This window comes from Achroia grisella, unplaced genomic scaffold (assembly GCF_030625045.1).
Source record: "Achroia grisella isolate CSIRO2021 unplaced genomic scaffold, CSIRO_AGI_Agris_v1 utg1061, whole genome shotgun sequence".
Lineage (NCBI taxonomy): Eukaryota > Metazoa > Arthropoda > Insecta > Lepidoptera > Pyralidae > Achroia > Achroia grisella.
Genome location: NW_026712565.1, coordinates 613,370 through 633,949, shown reverse-complemented (window position 1 = coordinate 633,949; position 20,580 = coordinate 613,370). Strand labels below are relative to the sequence as shown.

Below are 20,580 nucleotides of genomic sequence, written 5' to 3'. Positions count from 1 at the left end.
TTTACTGGACTATTTTATTACAATTACCACAGATAACATAATATTACATACATACTATTATCATCTTACTATCTTTTTTTCAGAGTAAGTAACGATACTGATCAGACGCAAAGAGACTTATTGTACCGGGATAACATAAACTTTAGCAGATCTCATAGTGGTGTAAACAGAAATGTTGCAGATGAGTTAGCAAGTCGGGTACGAGTGCTTTGTTGGGTCATGACTCAACCGAAGACCCATCATACCAGAGCACAACTTGTGAAAGCAACCTGGGGGAGGAGATGTAACAAATTGCTATTCATGAGCACAGTTTACGGTAATCAATTCAACATTGTTGTTAACAGAAGCTATTTAAGATAACTAAATTGGCGCGACTGTGGATGAAACCTCAACCTAAAAAATAACGCGGTATAGCTGATTAGCACACCGCTTTACCTCCGATACTCGCGGGTTCGATTCCTCGCATAGTACAAACATTTGTGTTTATGAATCGATGTTTCGTTCTGGATGTTTTCTATGTATATTGAGTATGTATTTACAAAAATAAATGTATATTCCAGGATGTATCCATCGCCATCTAGTCCTAAATTAAGCAAAGATTGGGTACTAGACAATTGGTACAAATACATAGATACATATTTTTTGTAAATTTATACATAGAAAAACACCCAGACTGATACAAACAGTCATATTCATGAATACAAATGTCCGAACCGTACGAGGAAGCGAACCTGCGACCATCGGAAGTAAAGCGGTGTGTTAAACCATTAGACCACCGAGGCCATCAAAATAGATCTCCTCAGTATAATGTTAGATTATTCTTACAACATTTGTAATATTATTTTATAAAATCATTAATGATTTCATTACCATAGACAAGTCGATACCAACAGTGAAGTTGTTAGTAAACGAAGGTAGAGATTATCTGTGGGCGAAAACAAAAGAAGGTTTTCGTTACGTATACGAACAGCATCGCAGTGAAGCTGATTGGTTTCTCAAAGCAGACGATGACTCGTAAGTAATATTTTTTTTATAATATTTTTATTATATAGATGATAATGGAATGGCACACGCTGCGCCAACGGTTTACGCTTGCAGGGCTTGTTTTATCAATGGATTTATGTTACATTTACTCGAACTTACATTATCGCATTTTAAAAATTGAAATTATTTTATATTGCATCACAACTTTAACAGAAACGATTTCATATAGTGTTACATAATTAACCCACAGGTTACATAGCCCAACGTGTCAAATTTATCAGAATTTGTCACGATGGTTTCCAGGAGGAACCGGGTGGTACATTGCTAACAATGTCGTCATCAGTTCACATTATTAACACGCGCATGTATGGAAATAAAATATTTTATATGCTATAGCGGTTCCTACCACAAGTGTTTTTATTAAGAGTAAGGGAAGTAAGAAAGAATGTTATAATTTGAAGAAGAGCATGTAAGTGCTCCTACTACCTTTCTCCTGGTGTCTTACCAGTGAAAGTGACTTTAGACATTCGGATCGGAGTTTATATAAAAAAAAAATATTTTCAGTTATGTGGTGGTTGAAAACCTTCGATATTTATTACACAATTATAGCAGCAGAGACCCTTTATATTTTGGGTGCAGATTCAAACCTTATGTTAAACAGGTCAGTAAAAAAAATCTTAAATAGATCTAGCAGTGTGTTGCGTGCCATATATTTTGTTCAGTAAATAAAATCAAAATCAAAATATCTTTATTAATGAAGGTCTGTTACAGACTCTTATGATATGTCAAATCTACCGTCAGTTCGGAATGATTTCGAGATGAGAAGAACTGACAAGAAACTCAGCTCGTATTCTTTTCAGATTCATTTATAAATTGAAATTTGAAAGAATAGAGTGAATACCAGCATATGCTATACCAAGTTTTTATATTAAGTTTATTTTAATAAAAAATATTTATTCATATTTCTATTCCAACTATGAATACTCCTCCTATTATAGGGTTATATGGCCGGTGGTGCAGGATATGTATTAAGCAGAGAAGCTCTGAATTTGTTCGTCAATAAAGGTCTATCGTCGACTGATAAATGTGCTGCAGTCGACTTCGGGCCCGAGGATGTTTTAATGGGTACCTAATTCATCTTGAAAACAGATAATCATTAGAAATACCTTTATCAGATCTATTTTTGTTACTTAAATAACTATTTATTTACTTATGCCAACTTTGGTACTCGGTAGTTTGCAATCACAAAACATTCTTTAAAAGAAAATTCTGAACAATCGTATAAACAAAATTTTAATAAACAATTTAAAAGGCCAAGCGAGGGGAAAATAAATGTATCTAATATGTGTACCTATGTTATAGACGTATTTACAAAAAGTTGTCTTAGTAATAGTACCTGTTGTAGGTAGGTCAACATTAATTATTGTATTCCCTACCTACTTATTTAGAATAAAGCAGTTATCGTCGTGACATAATGTTTCATTGACACAACAGTACCTATAACATAAGCTATGCTTACCGTGGGGCTAAATAGAGCTGTGTTAATTGTGAACGGTACATTTTTTTTTAATACAGATATTACGAAATACCTACCGACACAGATAACATAATATTACATACTACCGATATTATGGTAGTTGCAGGGACTAGTAGTAATACTGCAACTCTTTCTCTACTCGATTCCGATTGAAATAACTTATGTTATATTCTACAAATTTTCCTGAATACGCACTATATATTCTGAACAATAATGATCAACGATCATGCATATATACCTATATATAATCATGCATAATATTTATTTTATTTATTTATATATAAAAACTTCATGCACAAATATAAAGCAAAATAAAGGTGCATATGGCGGACTTAACACCATAAGGCATTTTCTCCCAGTCGACCATAGGGCAAACAGAGATTAGTGGGCGGTGCATTTAAGTAAATAATAACATAATATATATATATATATATATACACTTCCGAACTCTTTTTAGGCAAATGTATGGAACTCATTGGAGTAAAAGCAATGGACAGCCGCGACACTTTCGGCCGTGGAAGATTTTTTCCATTCCGTCCTGTAGCTCATTTGTTCCCGTTATATGAGAAAGATTTTTGGTACTGGAGCTACTTATATTACCAGGCTAGAGAGGTATGTGTAAACTGACTGTATGTTCCGCGGGGCGGGGGATTGTTAGTAATGTGGACTAATAACCATATTGCTGGCAATGTACGACGTCAGGTTAAACTACACGCGGTTTCCCCCGGAAACCATCATGATAAATTTCTGGTGAATTTGCCACGATGGGCTAACTGACCTCCTGTATTATCATCCTCCACTGGTGCCCCGCTAATAAGAAATAACCATTTTTACTACATGCATATGAATATAAATACGGTACATACACCAAAATAATATTTTTCACAATTTTTGTCTGTCTGTCTGTTTGTTCCGTCTAATCTCTGAAATGGCTGGACAGATTTTCTGACGGCTTGTATTTAAAAAAAATCGTTTAAAGTAGAAAAATAAAGTTACATTCCACGCGGACGAAGTCGCGGGAACAGCTAGTATTCATTACAAATGCATGATGAAATTTAGTAGGTTTACAAGCCTACATAAATAAACACAATTCAGATTTTCAAACTGCACACTTGGTTACCTACTTTACGCAAGCATCGTCCTGAAAACATTTTTTATTTATGGATGAAAATAGAATGGTGCAGCCGCTTGAGCTAATGGTATACACTGACAGGGCACCGGTGAAGTATGTTAGGATGAGCATGATGTCAGTACAGTTTGACTATCGTGGCGAATTTACCAGAAATTGACCACGATGGTCGCCAAGGGAGACCGCGTGAAGGTCTACTTGACATGGTATATTGCTAGAAATCTCGCTACTATCCTGATTATTAAAAATCCCCTACTTCTCTGATCTGGGTGTTCTCTATGTATGTATTTATAAACAAATATCTGTCAAGTCATCTAATAGCAATAGAACAAGCTCTGCTTAGTTTCACACCATCTAGTCCGGCGAGTTATTATTTATTTATTTTAGGGTTTGGATTGCTGTTCTGACTTCGCCATCTCATTCCACTACATTAACTGCAAGCAAATGTATGTACTGGATTACCTAATATACCACTTACATCCATTCGGCATCAACTACAAGGATGAGCTGTAAATGTTTTAAATTAAACCTCTATTTATCAATTATGTTTTTTTATTTAATTTTACATTAATAGATACATAATACACAAAGAAAAGCGTTGACGAAGCTCGCTCTATTAACTAACAAGTACAATTAAATTAAACATTAAACTTCTATATAAAAAGTTGGTGAAATCGCTTCGTCAACTTCAAAACGAGATTAATTTTCAAACAGATCTTCAAAAACTTAACTAAGAACAATCTCAATCGCATCAGATTTGGTGATAGACAGACGCACAGGTAGGTACGTTAAACTTACATCCCTCTTTTTACGTAGGGGTTTAAAAACACCATGACATTATTACTACAAAAAATATAGTCCGCGAGATAGAGACAATTTTCGTCAATTATTTTCTCCCGTTGGAAAACTTCTAAGGTGGCTTCTAAATCTTAGCAAAAACTAAACTTAAAAACTATGTTATGAAGTTTAGTGAAATTAACTGACTTTGCTGTTACGAGGGTTCAGCTATTTCTTCCAGTTTCAAATTTGATTTGACAGCAATTTGAATTGGGAAGAAATGACTTTATGAATCTTAGAAGTTTTGGACAGGGAGGAAATTGAGTTCCTGACTTTGACTTTACTGTAATAAAAGTTACACAATATATTACAAAGTAACGAAACGGTTTTACAATATTTTGACAATAAAATATCATAGATAATCTAGTCAGACTTTATAAAAGTCGTTTGCGTTTGCGTGGTCAGTCTCATTTATTTCAGTCGTCAAAGAGCTAGTTTTGTGAGCAGACATCTTAGAGACAGTCACAGCATGACATCTTAGTCCTCCTGAATACCAACACATGATATCACGGGTGTCACATGATAACGTGATGTCCGTGGTGCTGTTCTTGTATATAGGTTACGGTTACCACTTACCAGCAGGTTGGCCGTCATATAGCCATTCTCAAATTAAATTAAATATATACATAGAAGTTTAATTTTAGATCTCAACTAGAGATTTAACAACTCCTATATCAAATTATCTCACTTGCAACTTTTCACTTTATAATAATGTAAGAAGTACAAAATATATGAGATTTTGTTACATTACGAATTACATTTTTTTATACATAAAAAATGTTACAAAAATACACATTACCGACTATAACTATTCGATTCTAAATCGACTTTTTTTTAATTAACATATACTGTAGTCATAGAGACACTTTTCCGTTTTATACACTATTACTTTGTTACAAAGATATAATAGGATTATTTATAAATACTAGGTAACACGGTGAACTTTGTATCACCTATATACTTCATATACATGCATATATATACTAACTACATGGTATAGGGTTCGACTTTAATTTATTAAATGAAATTTGCTTTCCAATACATACATTTTTATGTAAATATAACGACAGTTCAAAAGAAATTATATAAAAAACAATTTATGAAAAAATAGCAGTCTTGTAGATCGTTTGATTATTTGAAAGTGTACACCATGAAGGTCATCTATTAAAACAAAGTTGAATTAACGAATCCCATACAAAATTACTACCTTGTTTTTACGGAATGAACAAAGATAAACGTTTTATTATATTATATAAAGTCAGTCGTTAAATATTTTTAGCGATACTAAAGTACAGCAATTGATTTAGTATATAAAGATACAGATAACTATAAATAAACATAATACAGATATATTCGCCGAATAAACATCAGACATCCTACTATCTACTAATAAAAATCAGATATGATAAATCTAACTTATTGTATATGCAATAAACATGAATATTCCATTATATACATTCGTAGGCGGCTGATGTGACGTCACGACAACGGAAACAGCTTATGACAAGCGGTAAAGGTCACAAAATGATCGATTTTTATTAACAGGCCAACTATGTACAGGGATGCCAACCGTAAGGATTCTCGTACAAAAACCCATATTTTTGGTGATAAGCAGACATTTTGATTAATGTACAAATTTGTACGAAACGTTGATGTACGAAATACAACGATGCAACGAAAACAGCTTATGATAAGCGGTAAAGGTCACAAAATGGTTGATTTCTGTTAACAGGCCAACTATGTACAGGGATGTTAACTGCAGAAGCATTCTCTTAAAAAACCAGATTTTTGGTCGTACGCAGACATTTTCATTGTTGTAAAAATTTGTACAAAATTATGATGTACGAAATATAACAGTGTACGAGGTTAGAGAACCTAATTCCGCTAATCTCGCATGATTTTATGTATTAAGGTTAATTCTAGTTGTGTTCCACATAAACAAGATTCCACTTTCGGTAATTTTTTATGTCTACACGGGATAACTGTGTACCGTACGGAAATAATATACCTTCACGCCATTATTCCTGATGTGGTAGTCAGAGGCATTGCCGACTGTCAACATGGTGGTGAACGCAACACTTGACATGTCCACATTACACTGGGCGCATTTGACCCCAACATGGCAGAGAGCCTACAGTAAGAACATACAAAAATCTATATTTACCATATAAATACTACGTTAATAAATACATAGAGCTGATACGATACACTATTTACATATATAATTAAGATTACAACTGAAATTGTTAATAAAATTCTATCACCTCGTTATACAATAGAAAAAAAAACCCTTAATCATATTAAGTACAATTCTTAGTAAATGCTAACAAAATTATATATTAAATTAAATACTAAATGTATACACAAAATGTATTAGTACTTGATTATAAACTAACTGAACGTGTGAAAAAATAACTAACAAAAGAATCAATACAACTAAGGCTATCTGTATATATGAATTCGTTTATTTTAATCAGCATTGCCTTGCCTTTACTGGGATAAGGATAAGGCAATAGTGAATTTGTTTTAATCCGGCTAGTTATAACTATTTTAGTTGAAATACAATAATTTGAATAGAATAGAATAGAAAATAATTTATTCAAATAAACTTAATTTAAGCACTTTTGAATAGTCAACATTTATTTTAAATCTACCGCTTATTCGGAAAGCTGTCTCATCACAAGAAGGATAAGCAAGAAACTTGTGTGTTGCTCTTTTAAACAATCCTTGTAAGTTCACATTTTACAAGTCGAAACTTCTGAATACAAACTACCAACCAGCACTAATTTATTTAGGCTCAAATATAACGGTTTACAAATGAATAAGGAAGATTAAATTACAGCAAGTGTACAAAAAATGTAAAATTTTACAGAATCAGTTTGCGTATTAAAAAAATTTTTATTATTATTTTATATTATCATAATATTTATTATTAAATGAGGTGTTGTTTTGTGGTCTACTTCAGTTACACGGTACAAAAAAAAAATATTAATACAGAAAAATTGACGTTCATCAGCGGCTAAAATTTCCAATGAATAAATTATTTTCTATTTTATTAGATTTATTTTATCCAATTAGTGGTGTATTTATTTCAAATTATCTTGTTTTTCATGAAAGACTACAAAATGGAATAACTATCTATTGTATGCACTATTACTAATTTTGTACAACTGAAAGTCTTGCTACATTTGTTGAATGGTTAAATCTGATATGGGATGAAAATCATAATAATTCTAATTTGACTCAAATATAAGTTGTTTGTCATTTAGTTCATTCATTGATAACTTGGAACTAATATTACGTTACAATTTATGAATATAAAGAGTATGCAATATCACATTCCAATATTCAAACAAATCAGCATTGATTTCAAGAGAACGACAGATTTTATAAAAGAAACAATTAACTGAAACTTCTTTTAATTGAGCGGAGCGCGAAGCGATCTTAGAGATCAAATTTGCACTCTTTGTAACGATACTCCTATGAAACGGCCATCACCAATCGAAACAAAAATTTCATTGAAGATGGACCCACGAGAATAGCTTACTACTTAGCTTACCACTAAAAAAAATCCGATAGGTCAAGGTTGAGTTTTTAAAACTAAATGCGCTCCGCTCAAAATGTGGCCGGGTGTAAACGACACACTGGTAACAAAACTAGTTATCGCTAAATCAGACATATGTGTACACAAAACTTAGCAAACATTACAAATTATCACTGTACGGGTCAAATTAATTTATAAATAGAAAATTAATAGACAATATACAAGAAAATGGTTAACATGAGTGATCACTCACTAACCATAGTTGTTTCAATGGCTGATCAATGGAAGTAATTTCTCTTCTTTCTCGATATTCTGCAATAGAATTTTGTTAACTTATTACAGAGAATAATATTATTATATTGACAATTCACACAGCGCCATCTAGTCCCAAGTTAACGAGAGCTTGTGTTATGGGTACTAAACTATTGATATAAACACATTGACACTTTTTTTGTAAATACATAATATACATAGAAAACACCCATACCACAAGCTCTGCTTACATTGCTGTGTAAACTGTACAGGATATATAATATCATTATATAGATTATATTGTAATTATAGAAGTACTAGCTATTACCCGGGGCTTAGCTCGTACTAAATCAAATATATTAGATTTTTTAAAAAAGAAGAATTCTATTGCCATACAAGAACCTGTATATAAAATTTCATGATGATCGGTTCAATAGTTTTTGCATGAAAGCGTAACAAACTACCCTACTTTCACATTTATAATATTACTACCTACTCGACCCGTCTTTGCACATCTACATGGTATTATATATATATACCTTCCTCTTGAATCATTCTATCTATTAAAAAAAACCGCATAAAATCCGTTACGCAGTTTTAAAGATTTAACTTTGTTTTATACTATGTAATGATAATGATAATGATGATTAACGATTAAGGATAGTCTCTGACAATAGAAGCTGAATGATGTCAAAATCTAAAAATTAATTTTTCAATTAATTATGGTCGAATTTCGACCACTATAGATAGAAGAAATTACCCAGTATCACTAGGCGAGAAGAAGAATCCCCTTGGTTTGCCCGGATGCTGTGGTGGCAGTGTGCCCAGGTTGCTGGCAACCGGCGAGTTAGCTGCCGACGTGGGACACGCCCACTGTGCCCAGTAGTCCGACGGAAGCCGCAGCATCAACTGCATCACCTGACAAACGAACAAACGAACTTGATGTTCAAGGGTTTCAAGAATATCTTATCTAATTAATATATATATAGTTATAAACGCAAAAGTTTGTGAGTATGGATGGATGTTTGTTACTCTTTCACGCAAAAAGTACTGAACTGATTTTGATGTCACTTTACAGTAATATAGCTTAAAAATCAGAATACCATATAGGCTAAAAATTTCACGCGGGTAAAACCGGAGGCACAGTTAGTTAATATTATAAATACGAAAGTTTGTTAATATGGATGGATGTTTCTAACTCTTTCACGCAAAAAGTACTGAACGGATTTTGATGAAACTTTACAATAATATAGCTTATACAGCAGAATAACATAAGCTAAGAATATCAAGCGGGGAAGCCGCGGGCACAGCTAGTATATACATAAGTTGAAGAAGGCAGTTTGTTACAAATCCTACCTTATTGTTGACATGACACATATCGAATAATCAAATTAAATATAACTAACTAACTTTAATAACTAAGGCACTCACATTAAACATCTGCGCGGTGGCGCTATACATTTCCGCCTGCGTCACTAAGCCATATCCAACTACAGTTGGGCCGAATATTTTCGACAAATTCTCGATGCCCATCTCGCATTCTGGACTCTCGGCCACTCTGTGAACAAAAGTAATACTATAGTAAATTATCCGGTTAATAGTTTACTTAAAAATATATTTTCAAGAAGGGTTTATTAAGGTTTCTTTAGGGTCAGCAACGTGCACGTGACACTGGTGTTTCAGGCGTCCATAGGCTACGGTAACGCTTTACCATCAGATGGACCGTAAAAAAAATAGACTTAATAAATATTACAGTTTGATTTTGAAAAAGAAGTGGTTTGTTGTTCTTACTTGTTGCAATTGGTTTTTTAGTCTGCCTTTTTTTTACATGGGGAAGATCCCTCATGGAGACCCGTCTGTCTCAGGGGTTGGACGGGTACAGTGAGACTCCTACTCACCAAAAACCCCACGATATTCCTCCCCGCCACCATAGTACCGGGTCGCGGGAACGAGTTCGCAATCGACGTAAAGAATGCTACTCACTTCTGTAGATGAGGAAAGCCAGCGAGCCCCCGTTGGGCTGCCGGACTGCACGATGGCGGCAGTAGCGTCGTCTAGAGAGTTCTACTCACTTCTGCAGGTGGAGGATGAGGAAGGCCAGCGAGTCCCTGTTGGGCTGCGGGAGTTGGCTCACAGCCTGCACGATGGCGGCAGTAGCATCACTAGGTTCAGCCAGCCGCGCTGCGTCCATGAAGTCTGCCCACAGCGCGTTGGACACGAGCGGCTCGCGCAGCGACCGCAGGAAGTCCTTGATGCAGCCGCACAGTACGTGAATGTCCTCCGAGCTCAGCTGCGGCGATCCACACCCTCGCAAGAACCGCTCCTGATATATTTCACAATTGGATTTATTAAGACTAGATACCCTTGTACATATAAATGGATGGTTATAAGGGCAGAAGAAGGCTAAAAGAAGATGAATGGACTGTGTGAATGTTGATATGGAGTAAAGGGAGCAAATAACAAGATGATTGCGAACAGATGGGATAAAAAACTCAAATAAATGGGATGATAAGAAAGAAGCAGATGATGATGATGATGTTGAGATGCCGCAGTGTGAATTTTTTAGTGAGTTCTCATTAGCTAACTTTACATGTGTATGTACTTTCACACGCGAATTGACTATGACGCATGACAGAAAGAGCATGCAAATGTAAAGAGAACGAGAGAGACTGCGCGCCGCCAGCTCGAGGATTACCGCATCCTTCCATCGTGCGTGCTTTGGCGTCTTTTTGTTATAATTAATTATCATTACGAAATGGCGGACAACTGAATATTGAGCAAAAACTTAATTGAACAGATATTGATAATTTATAAATGTTCATCTTTGGAAACTAAAATCTGTGGAACAAAAATTTAAGTAAAAAAAAATTGAAACAATACATACGCGCGAAAGTATATTTAATTATGTTCGTATTTAGATCAGTGGGCAGCCACTAGTATTTATACCTTGAGCCGCTTGACATCCTTATCGACGGCACTGATGCGGTAGATGCCTCGTTCGCTGAGTCCGCGTTTTTCGACCTCATTGATGCAGTGCACCAGCAGCGCCGGGACCATCGGCGGGGAACTCGGAGCGAAGTCCGCGATACAACCCTCCTGCGGATATATATAGCAAAATATTTGTATGACTTTTTTATTCCAGGACAATTCACACATAATCTACGTTCAGCATATTTTTTTTTCTAGAATTTTTTTCTGTCTTTTTTTTGTACCTCCAAGTATGGCACTTACATAAATACTTAAGCTACTTGGTTTCACTCTTGCCCCGCGAGACCTTCAACCCCAGAGTAGACGCATTAGCAGGCTAACGCGGGGCGAGAGGGAAGATCAAAAGAGAGAGGAAATGAGAGAGAAAAAGGGAAAAGGACAATTTGGGGGTTTGCCCCGAGGCCCCAACGTTCGCCCCTAGAGGTGTAAGGATGCCCAGTGTGTGTACACACCTGCCTGGCATTGGGCCTGCGCGCGAGTGGTCCGGGCGGTACACACGGCAGCGGCAGCAGCGCGCGGCACTCGGGGTGCGCCTGCGCACGACACGTCTCACACTTCACGCCCACTTTTGCGAACCCAATACTGTAAACATTATTAAATATTTGTTACGACGAAGTTTGATATTAACATGATAAAGTACGCATGCCCACCGGTGGGTCACTTCGTAACAACATTACCGGCCCGCGTGATCACGGGTGGGTACACGACATGTTTTAATATATGTAATTTACAATAAAAAAAAAATGGCGCTTCCTATCTGAAAAAAAAGATTTTTCAATACGGTCTTCAACGTGTTAAAAAAAATACAGATAAAATAGTGAACATTGTATATTCAAATATTTAAAACTGAATACTGACGTTTTGCCGCAGGGTCCGCAGGCCTCCCGGCGGTAGAAGTTCTTGGTGACGAAGTTGTGGGGGCGGAGCCTCGCGCGCGGGGACCCGCCCACGGCCCCGGACAGCACGGACGCGGCGGACGGCGTGCGCTGCGCCGCGCGGCCCGTCGTGCCCGTCCGGCCCGTCCGGGGCGTCCGCCCGCACCCGCCCGCCTCCGGCTCCGGCCCGCTCTCCGTCTCTGTCGACAACACTAACATTTGCCTTACATTACGAAGAAAGGATGACTACATCATTAGTTATGACTTTATTATTGTCAGGCACAAACTGTAAATAAAATAGCAAACATGCCTAATGGTGAGTGGCAACCAAAATAGGACCACATACATCGCGTCGACATGTGACGGTAGTTGTAACTCATACGCTACAACTGATGACACGACTTCGTTCAAACCTAGTTCTAGCAAAAGTTGCAGTACATAGATGCTATCGAAATTTACTGGTAAACTTCGATAGCATCTATGCACTGCAATGGATGGTAAAAAGGTGCGTTAAAGATAATATTAGTATAGTACTATACTAATAATATATCAGGACAATTCACACAGCGCCATCTAGTCCCAAACTAAATAAATCTTTTACTATGGGTACTAGATAACTAATATAAATCCACATATATATCTTTGGAAGTATTTCTACCGTACGAGGAATGGAACCCGAAACCATCGGAAGTAAGGCGACGTACTAAACTGCTAAATCAGAAAGATTGTCGTTACTTAATGTATTTATAGGGTTTTCTTTACTAGCCAGTTACTAGGACTACTAGATACTTCGATGATGGATGGTAAAAAGGTATCTATCTTTACTTAATGATTTTATCTTCTTTTGGTTAATTCCGCTACCATAGACTATATATACCATAGAATAAAAAGTTACCTGTATGCGGAGGAGCAGAAGGCGTACACGGTTGATGGTCCTCTTTCTTAACAAACTGTCCTGAGAGCCGACATGACGACTTCCGAGGCGGTGCTTCATCGCTGCTCTCCGATATCGGTTGCTGCAATGTTTTTATTAATATTACATGAACTGTGAAGTATACTGGCTGAAACATGTGGCGAACAAAAGTTTAACATATTACAATAAATGGAAAATCGATATATTGACGGAGTTATTAGGTCTTCTTATCGTATGTGTCATTATTAGATACACTTTGTTGTTTTATTGTAATCGTTCAGTAACTAGTATCACATATATCGTTGCCTAGCAACGAATATTAATCTTTACATAGTATAAATCAAAGTCGCTTCCGCGGTGTGGTGGCTTTTAAATTACGCAACGAATATTAATGCAGTTTTCAGCAATAGATAGAGTAATTCAAGAGGAATATACAAGCGTGTTATAGTGTAGAGACAATGTTTTATTTTTAAGCCAATGCGAATTTGATATCATCTACGTTTATATATATATTTTTTTGTAGTTTTTTCGATGAGAGGGACTGACTGAAAATCAGCGCTAAAAATTATTTATGTACATTACTATAAAAGCACAAACGTTTTAATTTCATTTATTTGTTCCACACAAGATAGCGGCCTTTCTGTTAAGGCTGGAATGAATTATGTAAATTATATATTAAGTAAAATATATAAATATACTAGCAGACCCAGCCACGCGTTGCTGTGGCTAAGGTTCTTGAATAAAATAATATTGCGACTATAAAAGATGTAACCTCCTATCTTTCAAGTTGGATCAAATTGCACACAATGTCCAAATAAAATATGCAATCGGTTTAGGAGTCCATCGCGAACAAACAACGTGACACGTAATTTTTATATATAAATATTATTTAAAAAGTAGTATTCATTATATAAAAAAAGCATGGTAAGCTGGTAGCATGTTAGCACCATCACCTGACAGACAGTAAAAACGATCCCCTGCACCTGTTATATATACATACATTTTAATAAATAAAATATGTGATAATAACATTAAAAATACTTATGACTGTAAGAAAGAAATTTAAAATAATTTAATACATTCATTAGTAAGAAAAAAAATTACAGGCGATTTCGATGAGCGAAAGTATATGTAAAGGGAACTTACTGAGAGTTCTTGTACCCTCAACAAACCGTAAGGACCGTACCAACCATAAGTAACTGTAGTACAAGATATGTTTAGTTTGAAGACAGTAAGCGGACGCTGTATCAGTTGTTCAGATTTATAAAAGAAAATGATCTAGGCGTAAGCTAGGGTATTACACGACTAATATAAATAATCAGACACATTTTTTTAAATGTACATAATATAAATAGAAAACACCCAGACGGATACAAACAAGCATACTCACCAATACAAATATTTATACAAGAGGAATTGAACTGCGACCATCGGATATAAAACGATGTGTTAAACTGGTATACCACTGGGGCCGCCATGTTGTGTTAATTGAGTCATAGTAGTGTTAATATTTAGTGAAATATTAGAATAGAGATTGATGAATGTAGAGGAAGTAAAAGTGGTATGAACATTTGGCGTTCCTAGTTACCCCAATGGAAGATAGGCGAGCTTATATATGTATGTACTTACGAAATTTTGCAGTATTTAGTGAAATATTAGAATAGAGATTTATGAATGTAGAGGAAGTAAAAGTGGTATGAACATTTGGCGTTCCTAGTTACCCCAATGGAAGATAGGCGAGCTTATATATGTATGTATTTATGAAATTTTGCGGTATTTAGTGAAATATTAGAATAGAGATTGATGAATGTAGAGGAAGTAAAAGTGGTATGAACATTTGGCGCTCCTAGTTACTCCAATGGAAGATAGGCGAGCTTATATATGTATGTACTTACGAAATTTTGTGGTGGTTTTAAATCATGTCCTGTCGGCGCCCGCTCGAGAGTCAATGTCGTTTTGGCAGTAGCTAACACCTTCGCTCCTTGCAACTCTACTGTCTATATAACAAATTTATATGTTTTTACAACAGTTATTAATGTTGTATTTTCGTATAAAACGGACTATTTACTGGAACACGCAAGTTTTTTGCTCGTTCTTCTTGTGATGAGATAGCTTTCCGAATGAGCTGTAGATTAAAAAAGTAACTACGACTATTCAAGTCTTAAAATTTCAATTTTTCTGTTTTATTCTATACACATTTAGCCTACCGTTGTAGGTGTAGAGCGGAGACTTCAAAAGTAGTCAACAAAGCCATTTTAAAGGAAGGTGTTTATTATAAAAAAAAAGCCTCTGCACATGACTTAGCATGATCAACACTGGCAAGGGCTTATAGTGGCCATGTACTTCTCCATCCCAAATAACTGTACTCATTTAGTACATATTATTATTTTCTTCCTTTTATTTATGTTTGTTTTTTTTCTTTTCTCCTATTTTCATGTTCCCTACATATTCGATATTTAAAATCGTTTCCTTAAGGGTGCTGTTCGAGCGGTATCGAACATGAGCAATTGACAGCCGCTAGACCGGGAAACCTTTCACTTTGCCTTGCGCCTACGACGTCCCGCACGCGTATCTTATTAATTAGATAATGTTCCTTGTAATATTATAACTCCTCGTATTAAATATAATAATTTACGGTCCCCTACTCATTTTATTTACGAGTCATCAACAGGTGCCTTGTAAAGATTGCTTTCAGTATAGTGCCGACTTTTTATAATAATACATGTGTACTTTAATATATTATTTATGTCTTTTCTTTAATATATGCTTAAAATCAAAATAAAAAATTCATGTAGGACATATTAGGCGCTTATGAACATCAAGTTTTTTGCATTAATATTTTATCCCTGCCGACCAGTTCAGTATACAGATTCAATTGAGAATAGCCTAGAAACTCAACAGAATTTCTTTTTCGAAATTACAAATACAAACAAAGTATATTCTATCTACCTGTACATGCCAAGATTCATGACGTTTGTTGAAGCTGTTCAGGCATTAAAGCGTCGCCAAATAAACAAATTCACTTTCTTATCTGTAATATTAGTCATAACTTACCTTAGTGACGGAAGACGAGGAGGAACGGCGTTTCTTTGAAGCAGGAGGGTTTTCGCGTGGATTCCATCCGCCCCGTTGTACCCACGAGCGACGAGTCGACGCTAGAGATAGATCGAGATCGTCTTCCGATCGAGAGTAAGACATCTCTGATAGCAATGTACCTGTTGACAATAGTTGAATTAATTTTGTACACATTAATAAAAAAAAGGTTAAAACTTTTTTTTTTATTAAAGTAATTTTTTTTGATGCAATATTATTTTTTTGGGTGCATTGTGAATGCCAATTAACTTTTTTACTGAGGTAGTCTATGTAGCTTGGGTTACTAGTAACTCTATATTGCGCACAACAATAAAAAAGTGTTAGAAATTAATTTTAAAATTAACTTATTGCATATTTTTTTAATGTCAATCAACTTCTTTACTGAGGTACCTCATACCGTAGCTTACTTTGCTTGGGTACCTTTATCTCTTGTATTACTGCCGATAAGTAGCTTGCTTTGTAAGCTGTGTTTTGGTAAGTGAGATTAAGATAAGAAGTACATATATCTTAATTCTCTAGAAAGCCAACGAAGAATGTGTATCACGAGCGTCACATGATAACGTGATGTACATTTCACGTTTGCCACTTAACATGTTTTACCGTGGGCTCGATTTTTAAATAGAATAGCTTCAAATACATAAAAAAAATGTCCAGACCAGAATTAAAGCAGCTCTTTTTGTGATTAGTCTGGGATCCGAATTAGAATAAACAATAAATACGTCCATACAAAAGTGCATATATTAAGTTTATTTGATTAAAGATTATTGTTATTTCTGATATGACTCACCAGTAGAATTCAACTCTGGAACACCGTTAAGTTTGGCATTGTGGTCTTGTTGGGCTCCATTCAAGAAGGCAAGCTTCTGTAAGGTTTCATCATTCAGTTTGGTGCGGTTGTCGTTGAACAAGAGGTCACGAGCCATCTCCAGTCTCTTACCCTATAATAGCACAATAAAAATGACATAAAATTCCCTTTTCTCTATTATTTTTTGAATTAATGTGAACTATAAAGTATAGTTATGATGACATACATTGTTCTTTTTCTTGCCTATCGGGTTGAAAATTACTACAATTTAGTTTTATTCAATTATTTCTGTCAGTTCAGTATGGTGAATCATGTTTTCACATGTTATTTTCACATTGAGCTTAATGCGAAAATATCTTTATAACTCTATATGTTTAGATTCATTTTTAAATGTCTACCACTTACCAATTCATTGCATTTTTTTAACACAATATTCCTCTCTCTCTTTTCACTGTCAAGCAATTTCCTGACATGTGAAAACTTGGCCTCCCATTTGGAAAGTGTTCGTAGCGCCTCATCCAGTTCCGACTGAAGTCGTATGGTTTCTGCTTCTGATGCAGCCCATTGGGTACGAACCCATTCAACATGCTTCACAAAAGCATAGAAACCTGTTAAAAATAAAACAGATATATAAAAATTATAGATAGATAATTTATTTGCTTGAATAATTACAGTATTAGGTACAAATGTTCGCCTCATATTCAGGAGGCATTCAAATTGTAGTTCTTAGTGCACAATTAAATTAGTGCAGAATGTAAAGTCAGTTCAACAAGAGTAGCAGCAGTTTTTTAGGAGCCTTTGGTGCAGTTCTCTTTTAAATGTATTTAACAGCATCTCTCAAATTACTTGTGGTATTTTGTTATATATTTGTATGAAGTTGATATGTGAGTTAATTTTATACAAGTTTAGTTCTACATGGTGGCATTATGTTATAATATATAATATGAAACAAGTTCTTCATGGTGGTAGAGGACTGTTTGTTTGTTTTTTTTATGGATGATAATGTAGTGGAGCACCTGCCGGCGCAAGCGGTTAAATTGGGAGGGCACCAGAGGAGGATGATAAGATGAACACGAGGTCAGGTCCGTTAGCCCATCATGACATATTCACCAGGAATTTATCATGATGGTGTCCAAGGGGAACTGCATGGAGGTTAACCCAACATGATGCAGTGATAGCAATAGAGTCAACTGACTTATTACCATACAATCCCCAGGGGATTATTTATTGATATATGACACTATCACGCCGACTCCAAATTAACCTAGTACCAAGAGAAATAGTATAAAATATATGTATTTATTTCGTAATTTAGCATCCCTCCCAGAGAAACACATTAAAACAAATGAGAAAATAAACACAATAGAGAAACAAATAAAATTAGTAAAATAAAAATTGGCAAGAGTAGTAAATGCTAAATACCCAGTCAGGCACTCAGCTAGAAATTCAGCTCAGGCTGTTGTAATTGAAATCCCTGTTTATATTAGAAAGGCAATTTGTGCTATATGTACTATTACGTTCATAACTATTAGAAGCATGTACTTAACTACTAGAAGAATAACATTTTTTAAAGTATAGGGGTCATACTAAATACCCAAATTACAAATGTATCAAGTGTGTATTGAAATAGTGACTAAATTAGGTATCATACTTAATTGCTTGAGAACCGAAACATAGACAATATAATCTAAAATGTAATTATTTCATATTCCATAAATTAAATTTAGTTATAAAAGGTCAAAATTTGAGTATCACTATATTAAATTAATTAATAAAACTATTTAAAATTAATTTTCTTACGAAAATTGTAAGAGCCAACTAGAGAAATAAATAAAATGGCATCTGTGGAACACAAAACACTAGGAGCAACATGCTATTATACAAGTCTGTAATAAGTTAAAGTGTCTGTACTCAAAGATATCTGATTTCTGCAAAAACAAGACTTGAGTTTAATGGAAGAGGATTGTTGAGGTTGTTGTTAAAGCATTTTATATGTATTTATGAATGTAAAAGTGCAAAAAAAGCTATATCTAACATTGAAATATTATCTAGCTTAGATATGTGAAGATCCGCCCTACCCTTCTGTATGGTGTATATTGATGGGTTTATAAGTATAGTAATAGATTATAATATAAATTTACTTAAGCTAAGGCCGGGATTTATAATAAAAATATCATAAATCACTAACAAACACCACGACATTTAAAGGCAAGCGGTTGTGAAATTGCAAATAAACATTCTTTTCATTAAAACCCTCTTGTAGCCTTAGAATATTCCTTGAAAGTGATTAAAGATTGTTGTCTTACTGTTATCACTTACATTCTTCAGCAATTCCAGCATTTAAAACTCCGTTAAGACGATTTAAATCGTCGAATTGTGCCACAAGCGAAAGGGCGATGCTTGATCCAAAATTCAAATTTTCTGCACTCATTTTTATTTATACTACTACTTTCAAGATGAAACACAACAAAGCTCTATTTAATAACGAAATAAAACATTTCAATTCAACACAAAAATACAATTATTTGACTACACTCTGTAACCGTATTAAAATATTTCTTCTGTCGAATTGAATTTTTAACGGCCACCGTCTATTTACGTTTATAACGACCAATAATTGTTTTTTATTTATTCTTCTACGAAGACAAAGAGCATAAGCCCATACAGCCGTACGGCCAAACTATTTCATTCAAATTAACGTCAATGTCAAATCGTTGAACATGGCGTTTTAAATTTTTTATATATATTACTGAATTCCATGCTTATTGAATTACATTCATACTTCTTTTATATATCTGCGGCATACTATTTACAGGGATATTGGAAGTAAACTATACACATACGCAATGAATGTAGTTGTCAACTTCTTTATTTTTGAACGAAAATGCCGTCTTTTGTGTTTCCATTATTGAAACGTAATACTACACTTCGATATGCCCGAACGCACACGAAACAAATATATTTTAGAACTAATGGAAAGTGTAAACTCTATACTATTCAAAACACGCATAATGATCAGTTACCAAAAACGATATACACTTTCCTACCTATGAAATATTATTAAAAAGTAAATAATTGTCTGATATAACTTGGGCTTGTATATTTTTTTCTAATAAAAGACCTGACGTTAATGTATTTTGAGTAATTTTCACTTTTTTTTAACTATTAACACTAAACTTATTTATTTGTTTTCAAGTAGGTTTAAATTATATTGTACGTAGGGTTTGGGTTTAATATATTTTGCCCCATACTTCACTAGTACGACATTGTAGAATTCAGTTTAAGATTTTAGACTTGCGTCATGTAGATTGTATATTGTCAATTATTGTCACATACAGTTAATTAAGCAAAAGTTATCTTAAATTGTTAAAAATAATTAAAGTATTATGCGCAGAGAGGAAATTAATATATTTACTAAAAATTTCTATTGATATATTTAAATAAAGTTTTATTATGTCTAAAATGTTAGACTTAAATGTTGTGTGTAATATTCCTAATAACCTAGTTACATTTCTATGTGTTAAGGTTAAATAGGAGTTATTTAGAGTGATTATTAAATAGCTTAAGGTTTTTTTTCAGTGACAGAATAAACCCTTTGTAATAAACAATCACTGAAAAAGTGT

General features: G+C 34.6%; 2 protein-coding genes across 2 annotated transcripts; one reads left to right on the top strand and one right to left on the bottom strand.

The window, feature by feature from the left end:
* Positions 1 to 204: 204 nt before the first annotated feature.
* On the top strand, positions 205 to 4,163 carry LOC131853210 (glycoprotein-N-acetylgalactosamine 3-beta-galactosyltransferase 1-like). The gene is made up of 6 exons (XM_059204082.1): positions 205 to 316; positions 876 to 1,014; positions 1,549 to 1,645; positions 1,983 to 2,109; positions 2,979 to 3,133; positions 4,038 to 4,163. The coding sequence occupies exons 1-6, from the start codon at positions 220 to 222 to the stop codon at positions 4,161 to 4,163; spliced, it is 741 nt and encodes a 246-aa protein (XP_059060065.1). The 5' UTR covers positions 205 to 219.
* Positions 4,164 to 7,583: 3,420 nt separating this feature from the next.
* LOC131851947 (rac GTPase-activating protein 1-like) lies at positions 7,584 to 19,388 on the bottom strand. Its single transcript, XM_059202538.1, has 13 exons — positions 19,277 to 19,388; positions 17,363 to 17,565; positions 16,940 to 17,090; positions 16,114 to 16,274; positions 14,955 to 15,056; positions 13,042 to 13,162; positions 12,130 to 12,346; positions 11,724 to 11,853; positions 11,230 to 11,379; positions 10,356 to 10,606; positions 9,715 to 9,841; positions 9,044 to 9,201; positions 7,584 to 8,343 (listed from the first exon to the last, which is right to left on the bottom strand). Exons 1-13 carry the CDS (start codon positions 19,386 to 19,388, stop codon positions 8,310 to 8,312), a joined length of 1,917 nt encoding a protein of 638 aa, XP_059058521.1. The 3' UTR covers positions 7,584 to 8,309.
* Positions 19,389 to 20,580: the final 1,192 nt, after the last annotated feature.